General features: G+C 41.7%; 1 protein-coding gene across 6 annotated transcripts in view; it reads right to left on the reverse strand.

Moving 5' to 3' along the window:
* Nucleotides 1-27800, reverse strand: part of atp11b (ATPase phospholipid transporting 11B) — a 53577-nt gene that overhangs the window by 3206 nt on the left and 22571 nt on the right. Inside the window, exons 13-32 of one of the 6 annotated variants that reach the window (XM_030083005.1) lie at nucleotides 27421-27579; nucleotides 27007-27194; nucleotides 26036-26104; nucleotides 25645-25718; nucleotides 25282-25385; nucleotides 23644-23825; nucleotides 20959-21162; nucleotides 20529-20682; nucleotides 20295-20397; nucleotides 20068-20213; nucleotides 18769-18828; nucleotides 17985-18112; nucleotides 17623-17761; nucleotides 17110-17133; nucleotides 16151-16216; nucleotides 14948-15051; nucleotides 14167-14332; nucleotides 12211-12296; nucleotides 8420-8556; nucleotides 4975-5085 (exon numbers count right to left, since the gene is read on the reverse strand). In XM_030083005.1, coding sequence (XP_029938865.1) covers nucleotides 8469-8556; nucleotides 12211-12296; nucleotides 14167-14332; nucleotides 14948-15051; nucleotides 16151-16216; nucleotides 17110-17133; nucleotides 17623-17761; nucleotides 17985-18112; nucleotides 18769-18828; nucleotides 20068-20213; nucleotides 20295-20397; nucleotides 20529-20682; nucleotides 20959-21162; nucleotides 23644-23825; nucleotides 25282-25385; nucleotides 25645-25718; nucleotides 26036-26104; nucleotides 27007-27194; nucleotides 27421-27579 — 2244 coding nt within the window. In that variant the 3' untranslated portion in view covers nucleotides 4975-5085; nucleotides 8420-8468. Of the gene's footprint in view, nucleotides 1-4921; nucleotides 5086-8419; nucleotides 8557-12066; nucleotides 12297-14166; nucleotides 14333-14947; nucleotides 15052-16150; nucleotides 16217-17109; nucleotides 17134-17622; nucleotides 17762-17984; nucleotides 18113-18768; nucleotides 18829-20067; nucleotides 20214-20294; nucleotides 20398-20528; nucleotides 20683-20958; nucleotides 21163-23643; nucleotides 23826-25281; nucleotides 25386-25644; nucleotides 25719-26035; nucleotides 26105-27006; nucleotides 27195-27420; nucleotides 27580-27800 lie in introns of those variants that run through there. The other 5 variants (XR_003930428.1, XR_003930429.1, XM_030083003.1 and 2 more) reach the window with 5 other exon arrangements.

The following is a 27800-nucleotide window of genomic DNA, read 5'->3' on the forward strand; positions in this document are numbered from 1 at the left end:
AGGCACAGTCCTTTCCTGTTATTAGCTTAACGAGCTGGATCTCCTTTGGAAACATCTAACAGAGACACAACATTCACACCAAGGCTGGAAACATTCTGGGAAAAACCGGTCAGAAAACACACACACACACACACACACACACGTCGCCCAACAAACCACCGCTTGACACGGTTTAAATCCACTGCTGAAGGTCACAGCGGAGCCAACCGTGCTGTGCCGACGCACAATAAAACCTGACCGGGAACTGAGGATCAGAGCTTCTCCCTCCAAGGTTCAAACGTGGCCCGCCGTTCCCGATCCTCCTGTGTGTGTGTGTGTGTGTGTGTGTGTGTGTGTGTGTGTACTTGATTTGTAGCTGGCGGTCACACTTGTAGCCATTAGTGCATTTCCCTCTGCACGTTTAGTAAATATCTTTGTTTCTACCTCAAACAGCTCTCTTGTCTTTTCATTTGGCACCGCTCTCTGAGATAAAGACAACCGTTTTAAGACCCGCTGAACGGAAAACCAGGACCGCCGGGGGACTTTAAATAGGCTGGTGACTCAAATGGTGGCCGGACCGGAGGCACGCTCGCGTGCTGCATCGCTGGCTCGGCTGTCTGGCGGGGTCCGGGGTCAAACTGAAACATCTCAGTGCTAAAACCATCTTTGCTCCCCGGGTAACAGCGAACCAAGAGAACATTAGCACCCAAAACACTTCGGTTTTTTTTTCGTTTTGGGAAAGGGGGCGGGGGGGGGGGAATTGGCCAGCAGGAACATGAACCCAGGAAAGGAACAGGACAGGCAGATTTCTGACAAGATCAAGCTCACAGGGGACGTTAACAGCACATGAATAATTAATCCAGAAGGTTGAACAACATTATGCAGATTTCAGACACAGAAGGACAAAGACACAGAGAGGACAGGAAGAGACGAGTGCAGGAGTGTGAGTGTGTGAGAGTGAGTGTGTGTGTGTGAGAGAGAGAGAGAGAGAGAGAGAGAGAGAGAGAGAGACAGACAGAGAGGGGGCACGGATACATACAGGCTTACACTGTATACAAAATATCAAAGGCAACAGCTGCCCCCATGCAACAAGACAGAGTCTGGGCATTCTTGTTTTGTAGCCTCCGCCAGGTGAGGGGGGTGGAGCTCCTGCTCCACCCAACTGGAACACCCCTGGTTATAAAACAAGCATGCCCCCGATGTTGGCCTCTTATCAGAAGCACATATAAGGCTTCAGGATCAAGTATAAAAAGATTAGTAAGATACAGGAAGTAGCAGGAAAAAGGACTCTCTGGGACTACAGTTCCCAGCAGCCTCTCTGGTTTAGCGTGTGGTCCCCTCGCTCTGGAAGAATCGGAGCAAGACGGCAGCTGAGTCTCCATTCATTGTCAAACGACACAATACGGGATGTTATGATTCGTATGTAGGATTCGATCTAATGTAACTGAGCATCAGCTGCGGATGTGGAGTCAACAAAGCTAAAGCTCAGCCCTCAGTTCATTTGACAGTTACTAAAAGAAGGGACTGTTCAGGAAGAAGGTGAAGCTGAACTTGAATTAAAGCTAAAAGGAAAACGCGTCATGAGAATAAAAGGTCCCGCAACAGAAGAGATCTGTTATTTTGGACGAGCGCTGTGAGTCTTAATCCTACATTTTACTTGTGTAGCTTTCGGAGTCACTGTACGATCCTGAATTTGAATTTGCTTGTTTCAGAACCATTCATGGTGTCAAGACACCCAGAGAAAACACCGAACAGTATACTTAAATATATTAAATCAGCTTGGTGAAGTAAATACATAAATAAATGCACATATTTTCTGGACATTATATTCTATATTAGTCGTGTAGCAAATTCAGCATGTCAGTAATTTCATTTACTGGAGTCCAGAAGCAAAAAGTAACAATTTATGGTGCGTTCAGCTTCTAAAAGCCGAACCTTTTATCTCATTAGAGAAGGCAGCAGTGGCATAAATCCTTCTGCTAAAAGCTTCAGTGTTGTTCCACTGCATGCTATGATTTATAGGTTTCACAGGTGATCCAGAACCTGCAGCACAGACTCGCTACCTCTTCTATTTTGTACGCGGTATTCTGAAACATCTTATGAGAATAATTATTCTGACAGTTTATCGTTGCTGTTGGATCGTTTTAGAATATTTGGATTAAGAAATCTTTTACGACCCACTATTGAAGAATTTAAAGTTATTAAGACACTCAAGTATTGTTTTGTTGCAGGATTCTTTAGACCTCTGACGAACTCATGAATGCTTTCTTAAAAAAAAAATCCACCAAGTCTTTTGTATTGAAGGTGCTGCAAACTGACGAGAATAACCTGGATTTCAAATTCACTTGACGACTGGATGGAGACTCAGCTGCCAGAATCAAACTCCTGCTTACAGATATCAATCAATGTAACGACAGATATATCTGACTCATCGTTCATTCTCGTTCCCATCTTGCATTGCGGTAACAACAGGCCAAGTCAAGCAGCCAACTACAGTTTGGCTTCCGATAAGTATCAGATAAATACATGACGTATTATATATGTTGTAAATATGCTTGCTACATGTTCTTTCCACTCATTAAGCATAGAATACAGGAATGGGTGGATATATTCCCTTTCCCCTATGGCAGTATCCGAGCATTAAGGCCAAACATGGGCTGAGTCCCACTAATCGTTCAGGCGTTCTCAGCCACAACCTCCGTTTCCTCAAACCCAAAATGTGAAGGACGGGGACAGGAGGGACAGCCAGAGGTGGTCATGGTTTACCGGTGCATCGTTGAGACGGGGTGAGAGGAGGATATGAACGGAAATGTGAGGAGGGATCAAAAATAAACCTGCACATTCAGCCCTAATTCTATTAGTGGACCAAACCCTTTCTATTTACAGTGTGAAACACACCGGAGCACGGCCTTTTATGCACGCTCTTTGTTTATGTTTATCCTTGGGGGAGTACAAATTGCTGTTTGCTCACTTGGAAGATTCCGGTTGGCGGGCGCGTGCCAAGGTCAGAAAACAAATCAATCACTCCCACAGGAAGAAATTCATCTAAATTGAATCATGCAGTTAGTGACAATTTCACCCCGATGTTGAAGGGATTCGTTTCTCTCAGCCACAAAACCCCGACTGCAGCTGGAATAGATCGCTTCACACTGAATATCTCACTTACAAATGTCCGAGAGATAATGACGGGCATAAATATTAAAGCATACGACCCAATCCATGCTGCGCACATGGCTGAATCAAAGTTTAAAATTTGAGGCTAAAAAAGTTAATTAGTTGGATGAAACTGCAGTGAGTCTGGATTATATTTAGCAGGACTGCAGGGTTTTCACCAACTGACTGTCAGGGACGACACAGTCATGTATAGGCAACCATCCCGGGGGTCCTGGGGGGGGGTGAGGAGGCGGAACAGGCCGATTCTGATTTGTCCCACATGCTGACTTTACCGTCATGAACAAACACGTGTGTCGAGAGACACGAGTCTGCTGCAGAGCGCTCGGCACACCAACAACAAGAATGCTACATCTTCATTACTGATCGGATCGATACCGACTCCCGGGATGTTTTGGGGGGGGGATATTGATTGTTCAGCAAAAAAAGGCCGATCGGGTCAGTTAATCAATGACCCCACAGAGTCTCTGGCGTTCAGGTGAACAAGACACAATAGCAGTAAAACTGCCAACAGGGCAGATCAGCAAAGTGTGAACTCAGCTCACGGCCTTTAAAGCTGCACAGGCAAAAACCTTGAGAGAGAAATCAAACTGTTGATGGTTTCTCATTCATTATCACAAAGTGGACCTGAAGCACTGAACAAAGCCCAACCTGAATAAGCTCTGCAGCCTCTTTGTGCAGTGCACTGACATCATTTTCAGTATTATTACTGTGCACTGAAGGCCGTATGTTTCACTTCTTCTCTCACCGTCATCGAAAGCAACCGAAACCATTGCCAAGTGCAGCTCGAACGCCAAGTAGCAGGACCATCCCACTTCTTAAACACTGGTTAATGTGCTCATCTTAGGTGTTTGGATAATTTGGAATTTGGCGATCCATTGTCCGGCCTCTTTTAAGGAGAATTAACCCTCCAGCGATCAAGACGACACAATCAGAGGCCAACGTGGGGACAATACAGCATTAGTGTCATCTGATAAAACGCACTACAGATATGACAATTTCAATTAAAGCTGACTAATGAGGCTCCAATTAATGACACCAAACGTCATTATTAAGGAAGCGCGATTGAATAGAATAAAGGAATAGGTAGGGCAGCCAGAACAACAGATTATATCACATGATTAGGACACAGACACATGGGCTAACAGACAAATGCCCTGTTATGCATGGACGACACAGACAAGTCACAGTGTAGGACGGACACCGGCGCACGCAGATCGCTCAATGAAAATATTATATTTGTGATTCTCCCTGGCTTGCCTGTTAAAACATCTACACCTGCATGCTCGCCAGAATGGATTGCCATGGCCACCTCTTCAATCACGTTTTGGCTACAAGGTGTAACCGCACATATCTGATGTTACAATCCTGTGCAAACGAGGCGAAGCACAAGGTTCTCTCTGACTAATGAAAACATTGGGATCCCTCGCTCTCACAGCACAGGCTGTGACTGAAATTAAAAGCTCATAACAGTGCAGGTGGTGTTGGCCTGAGCCACAAATCTTCAGCCTCTTGCCCGCCTCTGGCTGAAAGCCCAAAGTCCTGCAAAGCTGCTTCCTGAAGCCAGCGTCCAGGAACATCTGAAACCCGACCTCCCCGCCACCATATGTCGAGACCGCTACGGCCGAACAGGAAAGGACTCGCAGTCAGGCTGTCGTCACAGCACCGGTTCTAACGGTCTGGACTGCAGCCCATGTTTGTAACACCAAGAGATGGCAAGGGTTCATCAGGATTCATTATCGGGGTCTCACGTCCTCGTAGTCCTCCCCACCTGTTGCTACGGCTGGACGCGTGGCAATTGTTGGCGCTGGCCTTGCACTGTCCGGTCATGTGCTCCAGGAGGCGGGCCAGGCGGGTACAGCCGCTCTGCCCATGTTGGTAGCAGCACAGGGACTCCAAACAGCTGAGGTCCTGCGCCTGGGGGGCTGATAGAGACTAGACGAGAGAAGAGATAGCGACAGTGTGAAAGAAAGACCAACAGGAGGTGGAAAGAAAGGGGATGGGGTGAAAAATTGGAGAGTGGGGGGGTAAAGGTGACAGAAGAAACAGGAATGTGGAGGAAAAAAAAAAAGGAGGACAAAAGCAGAAGAGTTGAGAAGAAAGAGAGAGGAAAAAAGTGTAAGTTAAACTTCAAATAATAAAAAGTTGTTTCTGAATGGATGACAGGGGCGACTTGGGGATGATATATTGCATGCTTGTCACATCAGCGATGGTGGACAGGAAACATGGAACACATGCTACATTAATGACTGCAACGCTGCAAATGAATCAAGAAGTCATCGAACTGAAAGCAAGAAAAATCTTTAGGAAAAAAAAAAAAAAAAGTCTGAGCTGATCGAAATAAGACCTGTAGTGTGTTTTACTGTGACGAATCGAGTTGTAGAAGTCAAAACATGATTCACACTCCTGCTGTCACCTGGATATTCCATAAAAGACACATTCACAACAGAGGATAATCATAACAAGAACTTTTCCATCCATAGAGGTTGGACGGTATGAATGCTTTCACTTCCATCACTGCGGTGCGCCATGAGGAACCCGTAGTGTTGTGAGATGAGGGAGATCCCTGGAGGCAAACGGAGCTGTCCCTGTGTTCGCGGCCTTAACAGCTCAGCTCAGGTTATTCTGCAGGGATGTCATATTTATGATGGATCACTCAGCATCCAATCCACATCCCTCAGCACAAACTAACCATGAACGGAGGCCAGGAGCTCAGATTCACCGGCAGTGACACGGGCCAAGTTCCTCTTATTTACATCTTTTTTATTAAAGTAACTTTTATTAGGCTATCTATGCTTGATATCATTAAATTATTTAATTAAAATGTTATTTATGGAACACCCTAAGTGCAATTACTGGAGCATGTTGTAAAACACAAGCTTAATTGTCCAATACAATTAATCAAATCACACGTGTAGTGAAGGACCAGTGATATTGTACAATGTTTACATTTATATAGAAACAAACAGCCTGGATCGCACAGAAGCAGATAAGTTCTACCTTCCTGATTTATGAATATATGTAACAGAGAAGCAGCACATATGTTAAAATACACAAATTCAAAACAATGCAGTAACTGAAATTACTAATAAACAGAACAACATGACATCCTGTGTTGTTTCACACTAAGCTAGTGACGGATTTGGAGATAAAGCTGAATGAAGCTGCTGCTATGAACCTGCGGGATCGGGTGTCTCTGTTGATCTGACTCAGCAGCTGAGAGACGGAGTGAAGGAGAGCAGAAAACAGATAGACAAAGAGGAAACAAAGACAGAGGGTGGGGTGAGGTTACACCCACCAATTCTGCACTTCGGCACAGAATAACGGGACAATTTTACCGCAGGCCTAATCTCTCTGACCCTACAGAGGATTTCACAAACAACCTGAGTGCCATCGAAAGCAGATCAGATCTCAGTAAACCCCGCAGTGTTTCCTTAGGATCTACAGTAAAAACGATTCCACACCAATATGTCTTTGTTGGAAACAGCTTCTAAACTTTTTGTATTTGATGGTATTATGTTGTCTCCTAATCAAATGAAAAACTGCCCTTTGCTTGAGTTTGTGTCGGCTGGTTTCCACAGAGCTCTGGCTCCTGACGCTGCTGCTGCGTTTCTCTGCAACAGATATTGGAGACACTGCTGGAAAGAAACCAACTCCTCTGAATCTCGGCCAGAAACCAATACACCGCACACAAAACAAAGTGAAGATGCATTATACTGGCAGGTTCAGGAGCTCCAATGCAATAAAGGCATAATGCTGAAGCTCCGACTCCATCATAGGACATTGCTGCTTTTTTTGTGTTCGGAAAAAGGCAAACAAATTTATCTCTCCTGCCACAAAACTGAACGCATCTCCACCAGCACAGAGAGGGAGAACGGCATTATCCTAGACGTACAGCCAGCAGAAACCAGGGGAAACCACGGGGAAACATTTCTGACAAGTGTTTCCCTGTTGCTAAAACATCAACAATGTTTCTACGATGGCATGAAGCAATAAAAGGGAATTTTATGGTTGTTAGAATTAATTCGGGCCTGTGAAGCAACAATAGGCTATCTTGATGAAGAGAACAGCTGAGCTGATCATTTCACCTCATTACTGCTGTTTAAGTGTCATTACTGTTAACGTCTGAAGATGCAGCAAGATCGACAATAACAAAACCATTCGATCCCATGTGATTGATAATTCTCTTGAAAACATGACATTTCTGAGAATCGGACCCCAGAATGGAGATCGTTGCTATAAAGAAGAGGAATGTCCCAATGACAGCTATATAGGTAACATAATTGACCTGCTGAGTTACTGCAACAGCTTCAGAACTGAGCTGAGCTCTTTGGTGCAGTCACTGGAGAATTTACGGTTCTAGGAGCATTTAAAACTGAGTTTCAAAGAGGAAATTTAGCAATATGTGGCCAGAATATACAATTATACCTTTAACTCCATACTATCATTATCATGAAATATTAATATTTGTAAAGGAATGTATTTTGAGGAAAAGACTACTCATAGTGCAATTATTTTGCATCTAACAATATAATAACCCTTATTTCTTGGTTTGACAGTGTCAAAAATGCTGTATTTGTATCAGAAAGCAATAAAACAAAAGAAAATCTGACCTAAAAAATACTGGATTAATTAAAAACAACAATAAATCAAGATATCACACCTTAAAAGGATTAAAATACTTACAAGCAAATGACAATATATCGGGTATGGTAGGAGGGAGATGGTGAATGAATGTAAACATGGGCAAATTGAAAGAAGCTAGCATGCCAACAGCATTCTCTCCGTCTACGCTCTGAACCCATACCTGATAATTAACACTGAGGGGTGAATAGAGACCGGGTTAAGGGGAAAGATGGGCAGTCATGGTTGGGTAAGGGAGAACAGGGTCAGTCACATCTGGGCAGGGAAGGATGGGGTTATTCATCAAAGCATAAAGAGGGATGACTGGGTGGAGGAACATGGGGCTCATTCAAATATAACATGGGTTTAAAAGAGAGACACACAAGAATAGTATTTTACGTGTAAAAAAAAAAAAAAAAGAAAAACAAAGGAGGGCAGTGTGGTAAAACTAACACAGCCATGGGGTCATGGCTGAAGATGCAAGTTGGTGTAACCAAGCATAGGCGCATGTGCAGCCGACTGCAGCTGTGGGGTGGGAGGGGGGAGGAGCACACGGCTGGCTGGTCCTCAGGTGAAGCCACAATGCCAGGGCAGTGACACAACAAGGAAGGGGGGCAATGGCAATGAAGCAGTCGTGTGGTACTACCTAGGGGAGCATGGGTCTGGGCCGGGGGCAGCAGGGGGAGGATAAGCAGCTAGCAGGTGCCAATTGTCCTCCCCTGGGCTCCGTTGGGCTTTAACAGGGTCATATTCTGGGCCGACTGAACCCTCACCCTCTTCCATCTGAAGGACACAAGAGGCTTACAGTGAGCCCTGCTGGCTGGTCGGACGGCACATCCATCAGTCGACCCGGTGGACTGTCGGCAGGCCACACATTGATACAGCAACAAAACCATCACACTGCAAAAAATATCCCCGGAAGCCACTGTCGAGCTGTAAATGTTCATGACAAGATTCACATGATCAAATCAGACAAGTCATCTACAATTTTGTGAGTACTTTTAATTTGGTGAGTAATTTTCAATTTTTGACTAATTTTGATTAAAAAAACCCCCCAAAAACTATATCATCCAACAATTGGCAAGGATTTATTACAAAAACTAATTAAAAAGCACTGTGCATTATTGATATGTTTTGTAGTGCTGGTTATTCATCATGACGGATTAATTAGTGAGCAAAGTGGTCAATCAGTCAGTCAGTCAATAAGTCAGTCCAGGCTGAACACTGCAGAGAGCCAGTTAACAAGAAAGGCCTGGCAATTACTCTACAGTGTTTTCTAATACATGGAACAGGAGAGTATTGGTGCTGGCCTAATCTCCAATACCCTTCACAATGAACTTCATCAATGACGACAAAATTGAAAGTGAAAATTTTGACTTGCAAAGCAAATAAGAGCAGATGGTTGCTGCTTTGCGTGCAACCCCTGCTCTTATTCCCCTGCTGCAGGTCTGAAAGTCATTTAAATGGAGCTGTGAGATAATCATAGATCACTAGTTGAGAAGATGTTTAGAAACTTTAAAGAGATTGATGAAGTTGCTCAAAGAGGTTCTTGATTTCCCACGAAAGCAGAAAAAAAAAAAAAAAAAAAAAGACGTGAACATTCTGGCTCGAGGGCCAATAAGCTGGGAATTAGCTGAAAAACTAGGTTGCAGATGAGCAGAAAGAAGCTTCAGGCGTGCTATGTCTCGAGGGAAGAGCACATAGCAGCAAATCCATTAGCATCCACACCAATTAACCTGCTGTTGAATCTATCACAGCCACAGAGTCAGTAAACTATGATAAACCCAGGAGAGGCCTCTGGGGTTTCTCTGTATTACGTCACTGAATCCAAGGAAGAAAGAAAAGAAAAAATGAAGACGCTGAGATTATTTCAAGTGAATTGCGTTCAAAATGCAGCACACTCGTTGGGATGTAGGCATTTGGAACCTATGCCATGGCTGTCTATGAATTCAACACAATGCTCTAAGTGAGTTCTCGGGGTGTGGTTTGCATAATTTCCCTCTTCTAACATAATGCACAGGACACTAGCAGCCTGAGAATCTTTAGTTTCTGCTCACAGACTTTTCTGGCTTCTGATCAGGATACACCGCCAATGGCTTGGAGTCCAATGCCGGTTCAGTAGGTATATCTAGACACACTGCTTTACATAAATACATATTTATATTTTCTAGCTAGTTCCAAACAACTATGAAAGGTGGGCAGCATAGGGCGGCAAACATTAAAATATGCATGCAGCAAAATAACCTCTAAAGAGTTTAAACAAACAATGCACAAATATTTAATACTCTCTACAAGAGTTTGTTCAAATGACTTTGGACAGCAAAATTTATATTGAGCTTTACAAAAAGCAATAACATGTTGCTAAATATTCAGCTACGTTTAGCAGGCAAGACAAAGAGCTGTCCAAGATCAAGAGATTCCTTCAGGATGTGGTGCACAGAGTCATTAAACTGAAGCTGCTGTTAGCATTCCTCTCGCAAGCTGTTTTTGGTAGAAATCATATAAACTGTATTGGTCTGATTAAACGACACCACCTTCATTTCTATAAACAGGTAATGAGGCACACTCGGGCATAAGGGTATGCATCCACACTGAACTGTTTTCTGGTTGCCTACAGGTGTGTAGCTACACAATCTCCTGGGTCTTTTCCTGTCACAGTTCTCCTGCCTTGGCGGTTCCGCCTGTTCCCTCTGCGGCTCGCCATTCCCATGGCCATGCAAAGACTTTGAGAGGGAGCATTTGAAAGACCTGCAGCTGGCTCATCCGCTATGATCACTAGCTGACACCTTGAGCTTGACTAGTCTTGTTTCTGAGGCCCTGTTTCTGTTGGGACGCAGAACTCTGGAAAACAATAAATTTTCAGACCAATACTGCATTATATGAGGGAACAAGACAGTCCAGGCCAGTTCACGGGTCTGTCATGCAGCAGCGGAGGGTCAACGGTCCCGCTGTGTGGATCTGCTGAATCCATGCAGGTGGATCACTCTCAGCTCAGGACGACCTCTCACCAGGTGAGACCAGTCAGCGGGGTTTGGGGCTGGACATACTCCAAGAGGATGGATCATGCTATAGAGTCAACGGAGTGGTCTGATGGGCTGCACCATGCATTTCACGTGTGTGTGTGTGTGTGTGTGTGTGTGTGGCATGCCGGGCAGCTGCAGTATGACAAGGCCACTTGGTGCTGATTGGAGTTCGGGTTCGACTGGTCATCCTGACAGTTTCCTGACCTCTGTGTCGCTATGCTGGTTTAACAAGATGATGAAATAAAAAAAAAAAAAGGTTTAAAAAAAAAAAAGTGTGGGGGGGGTTTCATATGGTCGTTCATGCAGGGATATGGTGGGTGGGGAAATGATGATGATCATGCTATGACAGGCAGGATCGGAGAAGGTCTCAGTCCACATTCTTTATGTCAGCGTCTCGCTGAAATGCAACACATGCAGCAGCAGAAATGCTTCATACCCCAATCTTCAGCACAATCTCCACCCGCAGAAGCCCCCCCCCCCCCTCCACCAAATAATGTTGATAGACCTCCCTCCATCCCACTCACAGAGAATGCTTATTGGCGTGTCCAGGTACATGCAGTCATAACGACCTACTCCAAAACTAACGGCACACTATGACAGTATGCAGTCGAGATACTGCCAGTGTCAGAAAAAGGCATTGGAAAATCTAAATCAAGATCAGCCCTGGGAAAAATAACTCGAGTTAAATTTGATAAACGCTTACAAAATAGAGCACTTTTTACCACAATGCAATATTTCTTTTTTAAGCCTTTCATACAAGGCTACAAATAGGTATTAAGGTGCACATTGTGCTGATTCTACAAAGACAGTATTTATGATAAGGGTCTTGCACCTTTTCTTTTTTTAATTTTCTTTCATTCGCTACGTAGTGTATGAATGTTCTCAATGCAAAGAAAGATTACGATTCAGAAATTATCCTTTTAGGGACAGTATAACTTTTCAATAATCACTATTTTGCAACTTCTATACAGCATAAGTTTAAACAGCACAGTCAACATTCCTGATATCATTGACAGAATCGGGTTATGAAAAAAAAAAAATCCTACATTGTGAGCCTTGGACTTTATCCTGTTGTCCAGAGTGTTGTTCAATATTTCTATATTGCATCATAAAAAAACTCACTCTGACAATAGCAAAAAATAACTTTCCACTGTTTAAGTTTTAAAATACAGAACAAAATATCCAGTCTAAAATGCTGCTAAAATGTAAAAGATAAAATATTAAACACATTTTTTTTTCTAAACAATGGGACTAAGATTAAATAAAGTAGTGCAACATCGATGCAGAGGAAAAAGAACAAGGCAGGCTGATGAAATATTGCATCTGAAAGAAGTGCTCCTTCGATACTGGTTAGATTTGTCAATGGTTTGGATCTATTTTAAGCCCAGGGCTGAGTCCTTCTGAAATCCTCTACCTAATTTTGCCCAGCTGGCTCTTGGCTCTGGACAAAGGCTGCAGAGCGATGAAGTCATCACCTATCGCCACGCGGTTGGAATACATCTACACCGGGAGAGTACGGGTGGGCGACGGGGTGAGAAACACACAGACAAGAAGAGGTTAGAGAATCAAGCTCTCACAGACACAACACATCAAAACAAACAATTCGTACGCAAAGCACACACACACACACACGCGCACACACACACACACACACACACACACACACACACACACACACACACACACACACACACACACACACACACACACACACACACTGAAAGACAAAACAGGACAAAGGTTAGAGCCAACAACACACAGGATTGGAGAAGGCAGTTAAACTGTTTTCTGAGAATCTGGTCAGACATTTCAGTGGAGGAGTGTCGAAACTAAGACAAACAAGCTCCAGCTGGACAAATCAATACATTAACAGCATGGCTTTTCCAAGGGGTGATCACACACACTGTGTGTGTGTTTTTGTGTCTGCACAATCAGCAGGGTGTCATGCGGTGTGTGTACAAATACCATGCTGTTCTTCCTCAGAAGCGAGCTTCTCATGACTACAGAGCCTGAAAATAAATTACCTATTTATATAATAAGTCACATGTTACATTTCCTTCAGTCTAAATTCTGTATTTTCTTGACATTTTAGTTCATTTCCTCCCTCCAGGCTCTGCTCGCCTTGCAGGAAATATAACTTCCACTTGTGTGATACAACTAGGCATATACGCTTAATCTAATAAAGAAAAAGACATTTTGACTGCTGGAGAATACTTTGGCCTTTTCAGTGATTTAAATTCGTTTTCAACCTGGGCCGGCACATCTTTTCAAAAACCTTCTACCATCGCTTGCTTCATTTTACTGATTTAATAGTAAAAGAGCTAACAAAGTTAAACTAAAACTTTTCAGAACAGCATTTCTATAGATGCTCCCACTATTTTATTTATAAGGAGATATTTCATTCATATAATTTAATTCTTGACAGCAGATCCGCTTTTGTAAATCCTTTGACTTTCAACCCTAACTGTAAGTTTCCATCTGTTTTTGTCAGAACTGGAAAGTGTCTATTTAATAAGTTTCTCTTGCTTTAACTTGAAGAGAGAAGCCTGCAGAACGTCACTGCAACCTGTATGACTACAAAGATAATTAATTATGTGCTTTAGTAGTATTCAGAATATCCAAGTTCACTGAATCTAAAGGTGCACTGAGAGAAAAAATACAGCTGTGGGGAAAAAGCACACATCTCTTCTGCTCTAAGAAAGCTACAACAGAATAAAAATCAAGAGACTTTTTCTAAATTATACAACTACTAACTGCTGTGAGGAAACGTTTGTTTCAGCTGGTGCAGAATGTTGAATTCTGAGCAGTTTTTCCGCCTGCATGTTTGCATTAGTTGTTTAAGATGCGAGTCCTCATATTTCAATATCAGAGTCTTCAAAGATGTCTGAGTTCGAACCCGGAGTGTGGAATTCAATATGGATGTTTGCAATTTCAAAGCTCTTTTCAAGTAGTTTCCTTGCTCGCTCTGCCATCACAGTTGTCTGTGGGTTTGAAACGAAAGTGGTGTTGTGAATGGAAAATGGCGCTGAGGTTTCATTTCTGCTCAGGGAACTAGTGCAATAACAACTTTGCCTGGAGGCGTCTGGGTCGTTCAACTCGCAATTTTGTGATCAACTAGAACATTAAAAGCCATTTAATTTTATGACATTATACCAAGTTACAACCTCCACTTTCTGAAGCAACTCACTCATTCAACCTGAGAGACAGGGAAATTTCAGAGTAGCATGTCAACTGGACTGTTTTACTGAGAAAATTTCTATTTACAACTAATCTAACCCGTACCCTCTGCACAGCCATGACCTGAGTGACCGTCTGCACGAAGGCATTTATTACACATTTATAGTTCTTCTGTATCCTGCGCTCTCTTTACCTGACTTTTCTGTGTGCTTGTGGGATGCAGGTGTCTGTAGAAGACCTTCTTCACCACATCTGGAAAGAGGCAGGTAATGACGATGATGATAATGGCGAACCAGGCCGAGCCGCTGGACAGGAGCTGCACGAAGACGAAGTACATGTCCTGCGTGTGCAGGAAAGGCCTGGGGGAGCGGAGCAGACACTGTTATTAGGCTTCTTCCACGATGATGGAAACTATCTAGCAGTGGGTTTGGTCAAAAGAGAGGAGAACATTTAATAAGAGCTTATGTAAACAAAAACAGAGGCGGGCAGAATGGCTCAGCTTCCCTCTGAATACAGGTCTCAGCGGCTGATGGAGTCGTGCTCCTAGGATGATTTTATTATTCTCTGACACAAGCGTTTAACGATTGGTGCAGATGTCAGCCCACAAATATCAATTATTGTCCAGTGTCATCATGGCGGCTCCCACAAGTCTGCGAGACGGCTGGGAAGGGCAGAGTGATGCAGATTGATCGGATGATCAATCCTACATACTACCAGATAATCACAGGGGATTTTGACAAAGCCTCTGTGTTTTTCTTCTGCCAACTGACGAGCCTGGTTATTCTATACAGAGCTCCAGAGCCATTTTGTGACAAAGAAAAACACACGAAACAGTAAAATAATCCACATGTTCCTCTGGAAACAAGGCTCTTATAAGACATCATGGATGCCTCTGCACAGCTTCGATGTGATGTCTGAACATAAGGGCCACTCTAATGAATAATTTCAGACCTGTTGTAAGAAACTGTTCTTACCAGATGATGCCTCCATAGAAGAGAGAGAAGATGAAATAGAAGGCGATCGAGCCCCATGTCACAAAATGGTTCATCCACGTCCAAAAATGTGTCTCTAATGCAAGCTGTTGTCACATACAAGTAAACACACGCACAAGGAAGAGAAGGAAAAAAGGGAGGTAGATGTGAAACACAAGCAGTGAATCAACAAACTGCCATCTGCCTCTGAGCTGTCGGACAGACCCTGACCCCAACCTGCGACAGACCGTCTACAGAATGACTTAATCCTCATCACTTCACACCATATATCATACGAGAGGAAAAATATGGAGACTTCATGCTCTGAGTCAATAACAAAACATTTTGAAGTAAGTGGCAGCACTTTCTACCTTTCTCTGGTTTTCTCCAAGCCCTCCCTTCTTTACTTTTCCCTTCGCTATACTTTTATTCTCTTTCATTTTGGATATTTTTTTCCATGTATATTTTGTGAACCAAGAATGGCGGGAAGGGCTCATGTTTTCTCCTCGATGCTGAATTAAACAGTGTCAAAAACATTCTGAGGCCTAATAAATGGATAACTATACAAAGTACAGATATTACAATGAAAGCATTCACTTTGATTTTCTCAATCAAAGTAAGTGTTCTTAATTTGTTCGCTGGGGATCCTGCTGTTGATGTAAGAGCAGTGTAAGAGCACAACGGTGTGACCTGAGCCAAACCAACAGCGATCCTGCATTAGTGAAACAGCATTTGAATCAAAGCCAAACAGTGAGGCTGGATGACTGAAAACATGCAGACTGAAAGCTGATTAACAGGCTTTTCCAATATTAGTCTGAAGAGACACATTGTTGCAGAGTGGGCAGCCTAATAAAACAAAATCAAATGATTTGTAGCAAACAACATTAAAAAAAAGCCTAATGATGAAATAGCACTTGTTTTACTTTTAGAAAACTCAAATTGTTCCGGTTTTATGAAAAGCTAGCTGATTAACTGAAGAGGCACTCGTCCCTCTTTGCACTAAAAAGGAAACATGAGAGGCTGTTGATATTTAAAGGTTAACATTATGCTATCATATTACTGCGATGGCCCACTGGAAATCAGATTGGGCTGCAAGAGGCCCCTGAGCTATAATGAGTTTCACGCACACATAATAAAAATCGTATGTATAAAATAACCCTAGACAATATCTTTTCCTATTCACTGTACGAACAGCATGTAAATTACCTTTAACGTCACAGTGATGACCATAACAGTAAAGACCAGTGTTCCAAAGGTCCAGTTCCCGAACATCTATAAAAAAAAAAAGGACGATAGTTAATAGCAGTCAAAACTAATGCATGGTTATTTTTCCATTACCTGACAGGAAATCATGACAAGCATACAGAAAAAGAAGCTCTGCATGCACTGATGTAGTTAGTAGCATCACATCTGGTCTGACACCATTGAGGATGGAAACCAATGCCAGGCACAGCTTCCGTTACAGATCATATTTTCCCAACTATCCTGGAATGTAATTATATAATAATCTCAGAAAATTTACACAGTAGACATATCTAAGCTTCAGTTCACTCAAAGAAATAACTTTTTCAAGACAACAGCCTTGGCTAACAAGTTGTGTGGTGGTTATGTTGCCTGTAATGAGGCCCTGCCCTCCGACTGTGTGACTACAGTCAGCAGCTCGGCTCTGAAGTGCTCTACCAATAAGGTGAGATCTGTGGGAGGCAATGATTTGTCGCCAGCCAATTCAAGCCCCTGCAGGAGTCTGAACATCGAAGGATAATAAAGAAGGGAACAAGGTGCATCTGAAACAGATCGAGGGAAAGAAGAAATGGCCCCCGTTTACAGTTTTCACCAAAACCCTGTTTTAGTATAACATAATTTGAGTGCTAACTTTGCTCATACATTAAATCTAAATGTCATAAATACGGTTTTGAATGTCACTAAAAACAATTATTATTACTCAGCAAACTTGATGAAACAAAAGCGGAATCAGTGAAGATTCAAGAAAACGCAACACGGTTCTAAAAATCTGCAAATATTTAAATCTGCTCAAGTTTATAGTTACTGAAATTCAGCATTGTTATCAATATTTCATCATCAAAAACATGTTCAAGATTCAACCTGTGAGCCCCGTCATTAACCCCCCATGGAGAAATGCATTCAACTGTAGAGCAGACTCTTACCAGCTGCCTGTTAGCTCGCAAGATCTGAAGACATGCACAGCATGAAGGCAGAAGGAAAAAGGTGTAATCAACAAAAGATGGAAGGAAAAAGACAACCGAGAGAGAGAAAAGAGCAATAAAAGTGAGTGTTTTCTGAAATACCAAACTTCTGAGCGAGAAAGAGATGGAAAGATTCCCAGCAGGACAGAAAAGCAGGAAGGAAGAAAGATTTGTTAAACTGGTAGACAAAGGGGATGTGGAAGAGACAGATAAGAAAAGACCAAGACCAAAGGAGGGAAGAAGATGCAGAAATGCCAGCAAGTAACCACTCCCGTCATAAAATGCAAAGAAAAACCCACTGACGGTGGTGAATGGGTGAATTTTCTACTACTTGTGCCTTAAAACTTCAAAATTTGTTTTCTATTAGCTTTTTTTTTTAACTACCCCTTTTAACTGTAGATCATAAAAGAGGTAAATGCATAAAAAAAAAAAGAAAAGAAAGAAATTATCAACCACACTGAGACAATCACACACCTGTCCATTGCCCATGAGTGTGGTGTCCTCTCCCATCAGTATGTAGGACCCGAAGAAGAAGACGAAGGCATGACAGAAGCCCAGCAGGGTCCAGTACAGGAACGTCCGGAAAGACAGCATTGCGTTCTTGCTGATATCCCTGAAGATTTCAAACAGTTGCTTTTAAGACAGGAGTACACTTTTGTACGTCACTGACTGTACTAAATACAAGTCTTAAAATCTGTGAATGATTCTTAAATTTTAAAACACTAATTTTCCAACATGCAGCATACAGATGACAACTTAAAATACTTCAGCCGAAAATGTGTGAAAACGGTGAATGTTGATGTCCTACATTACTAGATATTACACAGTAGTCTTACCTGTACAGGCCAGGTTTACTCTGCAGTACATGTGGATGGACCAGCTGTTCAAACAGGCTGTACACCAGGATGGGCAGCGAGGTGAAGCAGATATTGTAGAGTGTCAGATAAACACTGTCATAGAGAGTCTAGGTTGGAAAGAGACCACAGTCCACTCATCACAAACCGATTGGTTAAAACAAACACCCTGAACTTATCTTAAAAATACACAGGCGAACAGGAAGGAGGACCACCAGAGTCAGTAGAGCTGACTCTATATAGCAGGGCATAAAAGATAATGAAGACACATTATAGGTTGTAATGAGGCATAGCCTTTCCCTTTAACTGGACACCACGAACTCATCCATGTATTTAAAGACAAATTATTACACCATTTAAAAAAAAAATGATGCAAATGCAAAACAGGGAATATAAATGAGGTAATTCCACAAGTAAAATTTTATAATACATATAAATACATGCCTAAAATACATTCAATGCCATTTATGCACATTTTTAAATTAATTCACAATTAAAAAGATCAAGATATATTTCATTTGGGCCCTTTATTCCCGTTTGAGTCATGGAGTTCAGCTGATGCATATTAGAAACACTTCATTTTCTTTTATCTCAACAATGACACATAAATATCAAATATGGTAAGGCCCAATAAGCTCATAATAAAAGCACACTAATTGCACTAATTCCACATTTTTAGCAGCTTTTGAAAGTGCAACATTAAAATCAGAATGAGAACAACAAAGACATGAAGAAGTGAGGGAAATGGAGAGATAAAGGGACTTACTTGTTGTGAAAACAAACAGAAGAACTGGTATAAAAACTGGGGCGTGATAAAACACACATTCTAGAAAACAGAGTGAAAGAGCGCAACATTAAAATCAGCACTTGGAGATGACAAGCTTGGACAGACATTCACTAAAAGCTCAGGTAAGTCCTTAATTGAAAGCACCTAAGCGTTATGCTTTAATAACCTGCCTGACTAAGGAGAGGCTGGTTTAGAAAACACATATACCTTCATCAGGCATGACATCAGTACTGTGTAGGTTACCCCATGTGCAAAGTTTGAAGCACTGGATTGATATTTTGATATTTTTCATATCACGCAGGCGTCGCTGCACGTGCACATCGATGAGCGTTAAAAGCCCAAGACACACTCAACGGTCCACTACCTATCCTTCATCTAACCACTCTTAATAGATCCCGGCCACTGCAGACCAGAATTATCCAGCAAGAGCTGCAGCTAGAGAAATGCTCTGAATCAGCTGTCTGGCACATTTCGGCCCTCATTAAACTCATACTAATCCTTAAGCTTATTGATTTTTTTTTCCTGCATCTCTCACATCAATTTCAGGGAGAAAATGTTCACTTGCTGGCGAATGCTAGAGATGTCCTGATCACAATTTTTGGCTCTCTACCCTGTCCTGATATTTTTAGAACAGATTATTTCCACATGCTACACTTGCGTTTCTTTTGCATATTGACCTGTGAAGTGGTGACTTTTTTATATACAAAATCACATGAGCCACATGTGGGGCATTTGGTCAGCTAAACCCTCCGTACTCCTCCGCCGGTTCACTTTTTACATGTCATATTAACCTGATCGTGTTGAAAGAAGCTCTTATGCTTCCACCTCTGTACACGTTGGTGACCGTTGGACTATTTTCGCTTTCTGCGATACTTCTACACTGCTGTCCATATTGGCCGCTTGCTGACGCTGCGACAGTGATCTTGTCACATGGCTGTTCACAGCTCATCGCAAGTGGTCCTCAGTTTACTGCAACTGTCAACATTTTTATTTTTTTTTTTAAGTGAGCTAATTGGCTCATAATGCAGATTTCTGGTACAAAAAATAAGACTAAAATTGATACGATACTGCAGTTTTTTCCAATGCATCCCTTCCCAATACAGTATATCCTGCTTAGCAGCAGGTGCCGTGATGAACAGACGACTCTTGTTCACTTCACCTGTCAGAGTCATAATGCTATGACTGATCAGTGTCTATTTAAGGTAATTTATTTAAACAAACATGAGAGAAACACGAGAGCAGCATGAACATATACAAAAGACAAAACCATCAATTTACCTTGTAGAAAAAGTACTGTACAAGCGTAGCTATTCGAATGTAATAGAAGTGACCGTGGACCAGCAGAAGTTTTGCCAGGAACTTAAACCTGGCAATTGCATAGTCACTGTTTCTCACGGCCTGACGACCCTCTTTCCCCATGATACCTGGAGATAAATGCAAACACATATGTTCAAGACACTGGAGGATGCACCAAAAGGTAAAGGCACTCATTGTTTTTTATTTACCTATGCCCACGTGGGCTTCCTGTATCATGCTGACATCGTTGGCTCCATCTCCAATCGCTAAGGTGATAGGCTTCTCCGGAGAGGTCTTCAAAAGTCGTACCACCTACACAGCACAAGGGAGCATTGATACTGGTGATTAGGTGTAATGTTTTCCTCCAAAATCAAGCATGAAAACTTCTCAGGAGGAGGAGAAGTGTTCTCATGACATCTGTCTACATGGAATAGGGGGGGTACCTTGGCTTTCTGTAGTGGGGCCATGCGGCAACACAGCACGGCTGAACAGTTTTTGCACACTTCCATGAAGAGTTTCTCATGTTCCCTCAAAGCTAAAGACAGACTGGCTCCATCAACGACCAGACCGTGCTGTATGACATGGTCCTCCTTTATTCTGAAAGACAACACATTCAACAAGCACACAATGAGAGCGGATGAAATACAGTACAGAGTACAGGACTGATATCCAGCATTATCTTGAATCCCAACATTTGATTAACAGCATCTCATGTTAAACACACTGAGCATTATTCACAAAGTTTGTACTCAGAAGCTAAGAAAGAACTTATTAGAATTTATATTAGGAAAAACATAGGAAAAGTATGTTATGACAAAAAAAACCCAGTTCACTGATGACATATGCATTACGAAAGCAGGACTACAGACTCACCTTCTGGCAAGTCTGCGGAGCTGCTCGGCACACTCGTTGTCGGAGCGCTGCTGCAGGAGCTCCAAGATGTTCATGGTTCTGTGGAAGTGGCCACAGGACAGGCTGACACTCACTGCTGTCTCGTGTTTGTCGCCTGTCAACACCCACACTTTGATCCCTGCCAGCCGCAAAGCCTCGATGGTCTCCTGGACTTTGTCTTGAAGTCTGAAAATTTCAAAGACGAGAGTTTTACTGTGTATTCACGTGGTAGCACTTTCACTGCCAAAAATCAGGCAGTATCTGTACATAGATGGAAAACACGGTGAAAGTGGTGACCGATACAAACACTGAGAAGATGCTGCTTAACGTGGAAAACATCACAGTGTTATAAATCACTTCTGCACAGGGACTGTCAATAACGCTGATTAGTCTGATCCTCGTCAAACAACAAGCATGAGCACAAAAACACCTGCAGCCCATTACAGCTAAACTACCAGGACACTTTTTCAACAGCAGAAAACGACACTATGGGGTTTTGGTATCCATGGCTGCACGCATACCCGCAGCATCTGATGAGGGGATGACTGCAAAGGCCACTTTCCAAATACAGTAATGCTGATTTTCTGAGAACATATATCCTTATTTCTGACGGCGGGTAATATTCTAAAGAGATTTTTGAACAGTTGATAATCTCTAATACTACCACGCCTATTGGCTTTATATTCTTCATACTGAACTGATAAAAAGAGGGGGAAATATGTCTTGTCCTCATAATGGAGAAGATCCTTTGATCGTAACCATGTTGCCTGAGGAGAAACTCATTTCAGATAGAGACCGAGCAGCGGAGAGAGAAGAGAATGAGTGTAGAGATAAACAAATTGGGAGAAGCGAGCGGCTTATGTGAGGAGCAGATGGTGAGCGGATGCAAACACATATCAACATTCATTCCAGAGAGGCTCAGCGAGGTGACATCTCCCTCTCCCCGCTGACTTTAAATTGTTTGTTTATTGGAGATTCCTCTTCTCATCGTGTTTAGCTGTCTAAGCAATGTGCTTTCTACTGTTTTATAATGCCCCATTTTTTTCTTTGGTGTCAAACCATATTCAAATCCTGTGAAATGCCCTTTAAATCTCCAGCAAATCAATGACACATATGACTCTCTTTATATTTGAAATGATTAAAATATCCCAGTGACACAACATTTTGAAGAATGTTTAAATTGACAGATCTATGAAGATGTACCACAACTTAATCACAAGGAAAATCCTCAAGCTGAACTCAACAATAGGTATTCTTCCCTTAAACCCAAAACACTGAAGACCGATGAGCCAGAACATTATTACTGCTGCTGGGCGAAGTCAACAAAACAGTGTGGCTATTGGATGTGTTCTCCCTGTGTGTTTGGGGTTTTTTCAAGGCACTCTGATTTCCTTCAACAGTCCATCACTATGTGTTTGAGACTAACTGGTGTGAATGTGAGTGTGGGGAACCGTCTCTCTGTTTGTCCTGTAATGGCGGTTAACACTGAACAGAGTGTGTGTGTCTATAGTCAGGTGGGTTCAACACCAGCATGAGGAAACCCTAAACTGGACAAAATGATATCTCTTCATCATAAAACCTGTTAGTGGGTGTGATATATTAGGCAGCAACTTCTCATTTCCCCATATCAGACTTAACGTGTTGTTACGAAAATGCACCTAAGAGCAACATAAGAGACAAGGGTCAAACAGTAATGGCGATATGACTCCAAATCTGCAGTTCTTGTGGTCTGTATATATCAAAATGAACCCCAATAAAATTTAAATAATAATAATAATAAAAATAAGATGGCAACAGTTACAGTATCATGGGCAGCCGGACATCACAGATGGTCAGTGAAGACTTGCCCTCATTAATCCTGGTTGTGTTAAAAAGGTGAATACATGTGCAGCACAGACTGTTACATAAGGTAAACTTACAGAATTTAATGCCATTAGTCATAAACGGTAAAAAAGTAAAGCCATATCAAGACCTTAGTCACAACAAATGGTCCAGCATATTGGGAATACACCCAAGAGATCCCAAGAAAAGAGATGAGCTATGAGGACTTTTAAGTCAAAACGCCTCTACTGAATGTTGTAGAAAACCTTCATGTATCTCAACCAGCAGCTGATGTGCAATTCATGTGAATCAATGTGTGGAAAACAGCAACTTTAAAACAAACATGGAAAAATGTACAGCACAGTTCTAGTCGGTATGAAAGGAATTGCTGAGAAAGAAGCAAAATTATGCAATACTTTGAACTATCATACAGGACGCACTGCTGTTGAAATAAACCATGCAGAAATGAAACATATGTTACCTTCTATGTAAAAACTACGTGTTATTTAATCCCTGCCAGAGGGAACATATGAGAGGTGAAAATGTAGCTACATCACATCCTATGCATAATATAGTTGTAATTGGTTAAAAGGCTTCAAATGTTGGTGAATTAAATATTCATTGGACTTTGAGTAAAACCCAATAACCCAAAGACATCGTGGTCATCTTTTAAGTTCAAAAATCTTTCATACATAGATATCTTTAAACACATATCATCGTATGAAAGATAAAAAGCAATGCTAAGACTACATTTTACCAAACTGTGTTCAAGCAGAATGAAAAGGTGCATTGTTTTCATGGGGACAACAACATAATCTTTTTAATTTATATTGGAAACCTCCTTACTTGTCTTCCACTCCAGTTGCTCCCAGGAGCTGCAGGTCTCTCTCGATGTAGCTGAAGGCCTCCTGCAGTCTCTCCTCCCGCTGCTGCAGAGCAGTGCGGGCAGCATTCAGGCGCCTGTCCACATCGATGTACTCCTCCGGACTGAAGTGGCGACACGCCACCACCAAGGTCCGTAATCCTTTCTGCAACGGAACAAGGAGGATGGGTGAAGGGTGTGGGAAAACACAGGGTTACAGGAAATAACAAAAATGAAGTCAGACGAAAACAGTGAGCGGTCAAGTTACACGAGGGAAGAACAGACATAAGAAAATCATGAAGATGTGGAGAAGAAAAGACGAAAAGAACATAACTGAGAAGCAAATGATCAAAGCTTGGCTTTATATCACGGAATCAGCCTGGGGGGAAGATGACCACAAATCAACCCGGGCCAGAGCACAGACTCCTGGGTACTGACGTCTGATGGCCTGACGTGGGGGGCTGGAATTAAGTGTGTGTTTGTGTTGATGTGTGAAGGTGTTGTGGTGAAGAATATAGCCTGCTGGGAACTGAAAGCAACAGAACCAAATATAATCACTATAAGATGGTAAATGTCAGGTCTTGCACATGGGAACCAGCAAGCATTGTGGGAACAAAACAGCAAATTAATCTAAAAGTGTGGGCTTCAGTTAAAGTCTATGACAAGCAACGATAAATTAACAGTCAGTCACATCAAAAAAAAAAAAAAAAGTGCTGTTAATTTGAGCAAATTACAAAAAATAGGAGTATATAAACTGTCGTTTCGAGGTGTTGTGTGCACAAAACCTTTGGAGCGTCTCAGGCGTCAACAATTACATGACACATTACAACTACGTGACACAGTAGCTATAATCATAATCAAGGCACACACATTAACTTAGATGAGAGCGGCACGTCCAGCCTATAAAAATGACACAAGCTGCTGGAGCTATCAGAAGTTCAGGTCAATTAAACAGTAACCAGTAGATGAATCTATAATCGAGTATGATAAATCTGTGGAAGTGATCACTGCAAAGGGAGGTGTGAGCCTTTCAGCACTGTGGTTCCTCAGGAAATTATGCACTTGTTCATCATTTCAAAAAAATTTGAAAAGGCAGAATGGGTGACTTTGATATGGCGACTCACACCAATGTCACCTGAAACACACAAGAGCTATGTTTCAGTCCCTCGCTAAAAACAAAAAAAAAAAAAAAAAAAATAAAAGTGAAAAAAGTGGGCGTCTGGGATGACTTAAAGCAAGTTTTATTCAAATGTACTTGAATTTGCTTCACTCTGAAATGGCTTATGCAGAACATGAAGCCTATTCAATAAACCTCCAAGGACAGGCAATGTATACTTTTTGCCCTCCATCATACAAACTGAATGTAAGGTAGGTTGTCCTCCCCACATACCATTTAATAATGTAGCCTTTGTATGGCTGAAAGACCTGTTGGAAATTTTTCAGTATTACTTGTGGGACTCTATTAAGGGTGCACATTCAGAGAGAGAAAAAAAACCCCAATTAGATTTGAAAAAAATTTGAGGAATTTGAAACAGAGTGCCATGCACTGGGCAGACATGCGTTATCACAGCAAGAATAAACTAATGCGGAACATGGTGGTACCAAAACAAATTATTTCTCACCAAGGCAAACTCGTCGACATGCAGTCTGGTCTTTTCAATCTCACCACTTGTTGTGAAGGGCAAGATGGCAGACTCTGCGCCCTTGGTGAAAAGCACTTGACCTCCTAAAAGATCCAGCAGCAAAAATAACACATATGTGGTAAACAGAATTAAAAACCTACTTTTATAAATCACAGTAATCACAAACATGTTTATTGTGAATCCATTTATTGAATATTGTGGCAGTGCTCTTGATTAAAATTGGTTAGTTTTCAGTTTCTTCATATCTCTCTTGCCATATACGTAATTTGATTGTTCAAAGTTGAAGTCAATAATTTCTTTCTAAATACAGAAAAATGGTAGATTCATAGGAGAGTGTGCTACCTGAGGGAGTTTGGAGGATGACACTCATCCTCCGACGGTCAGCGTCAAACTCCAAAACATGAAGCAGTTTATACCTGCAAAACAATTTGAATACACCTTTATTAATTTCACTATATGAGACTACTGAACAAAAACAACAGACATTTGAAGGGAAGGTTTTCAACTTTCATTCTGTATTTTTTACTGAAACATTATCGGTTCAGAAACAGAACAAAATGTGCTTTTAAGAATAAGAAAATAGGTGTTTTAAATATTAAAATAAACTATGCTTAGTTATATGAAACATGAAAACTGGAGATCAAATACCTGATCTCAATATTATGCTGGAAGTTTTTCATTATGATGTAAATATTTGAGCATTTGTTGCTTATATATCCACAGGAGGGCTTACTTTTCGGTCTTGCCAAAAGTTTTGATTTCCATGGTATCTCCACTGGTGCCAGTGAACGCCACTCCAATCCTGCAGTGAAACAGAAAGCACACAACGCTACAGTCATGAACGGAGTGAACACTTTGCCCTTCAATCACCACCAGTTGGTGTATTTTCAATATGCTGTTGCCAAATTTCTCCTCTTAAAACATGCTAAATAACTAATTTATCCATGATTTGCCAGCTACATTATGATTAGGTAGTTAAAATTTAGAAAAGGAAATAAAAAAGAAAATATTTTTAAGTACATTTAACATTAAAGTGAATTTTGAAACCAGATAGTGATTCCTTTTAAATTAACAAATTTCACTGCCTGTCACTGTTTTGTTGGGCATAACATGTATGTTGAACATAATACGACTGCATTTACAGTCACAATGGTATGTGACTGTTGTCCCTTATGTCTTGACAACTTTATGCATCATGTTTTCAAAGCGATTTTAATCATCAACACCAATTAATCGCTCCATAAATTCCATAAAGCATCAAAATCTGTTCACTTGGTCCCTTATAAAAGTACTTTTTGTATAAAGGACGTTTAAAAAGAATGATTTCAGCTTCAGTTTCTAAGATTATCTCAGGTCTACAAGATGGATTTTAAGCACACAGGGCAATGGAAAAAAAAACAAAACAAAACAAAAAACAACCCTATTCCCCGCTTCTGCTTGATTTCTGTGTCGCTGACAGGAACATGTGTCTGGCAGTCCAAACTTGCAGCAGCTGACACAATCAGTGAAGGTTGTGCAGCAGCGATTCATATTACTACAACCATCAAGACGTAGCATTGGACAGCCTTGAAAAGCTTATTTTCACACTTTCTAACTTTCATCAATTTGCTCTATTTCTGGGAACTCTTCACTACTAAATCCATGAATTGTTGGAAAGTCACAGAAAAAGTTTAGTCAGCTGGAAAGGATCTAATGCTACTGTACCTTTTTGCTGCCTCCACTAAAGCTTTCTCGTCCGGCGAGGAGGCGTAGTACTCCATGTGATTGGAAGAGAAACCATTGACATGGGAAAACGGGTCCCCTCCCCCCACCAGGCAGTCGGGCTGGTCGTAGCTGATCTGAACCGTGTGGCACAACGACACCGCTTTGAGGAATAGCAATTCCTCACCAACCTGGAAGAAGGGACAGATGCACATTCAACAAAATATTTTGTGCACATTTTCCTCCAAATTTACAACTAGTAGCATTTTTAGGTCATATCAGCAGCTTTGGGTGAAAAAGACACATTCTGAGGTTGAACTGTTTAAGAACGATCTGTGTGTCTTCTTTATGACAGCAGTGAAAATATTTTGTATCTGACAAGAGAAAACAATCATGAAGTGCATCTAGGAGAATTACCAGGTGAGGCGTAGAACCATCTGGGGAATCGTCTGTCATTCCCTCTGGTACCAATTTGCCATTAACTTCCCGGTACTTTGTTCCACTGATCGAACACTCGCGGAACTGCATTTCATTTTCTGTTAACGTACCCGTCTTATCAGTAAACACGTATTCCACCTAGGAAAACAAAAACATACAAGCACACGCATATGCAAGCAGAAAATGAGCGAAGGTAAGGTTATTTTACTCATGAAAACATTGACATGCAAAATAGCATAACTAATAGATTTCAACAACCGCAATGCAAGTAATATTTATATTACTGGAAAAGCTTTGATCTGAATTCAGTATGTATCATTACGTCTTAGAAACACACGGAGCTTTCTTCATACTCTCAC

Source organism: Salarias fasciatus, chromosome 23, assembly GCF_902148845.1.
Source record: "Salarias fasciatus chromosome 23, fSalaFa1.1, whole genome shotgun sequence".
Classification (NCBI taxonomy): domain Eukaryota; kingdom Metazoa; phylum Chordata; class Actinopteri; order Blenniiformes; family Blenniidae; genus Salarias; species Salarias fasciatus.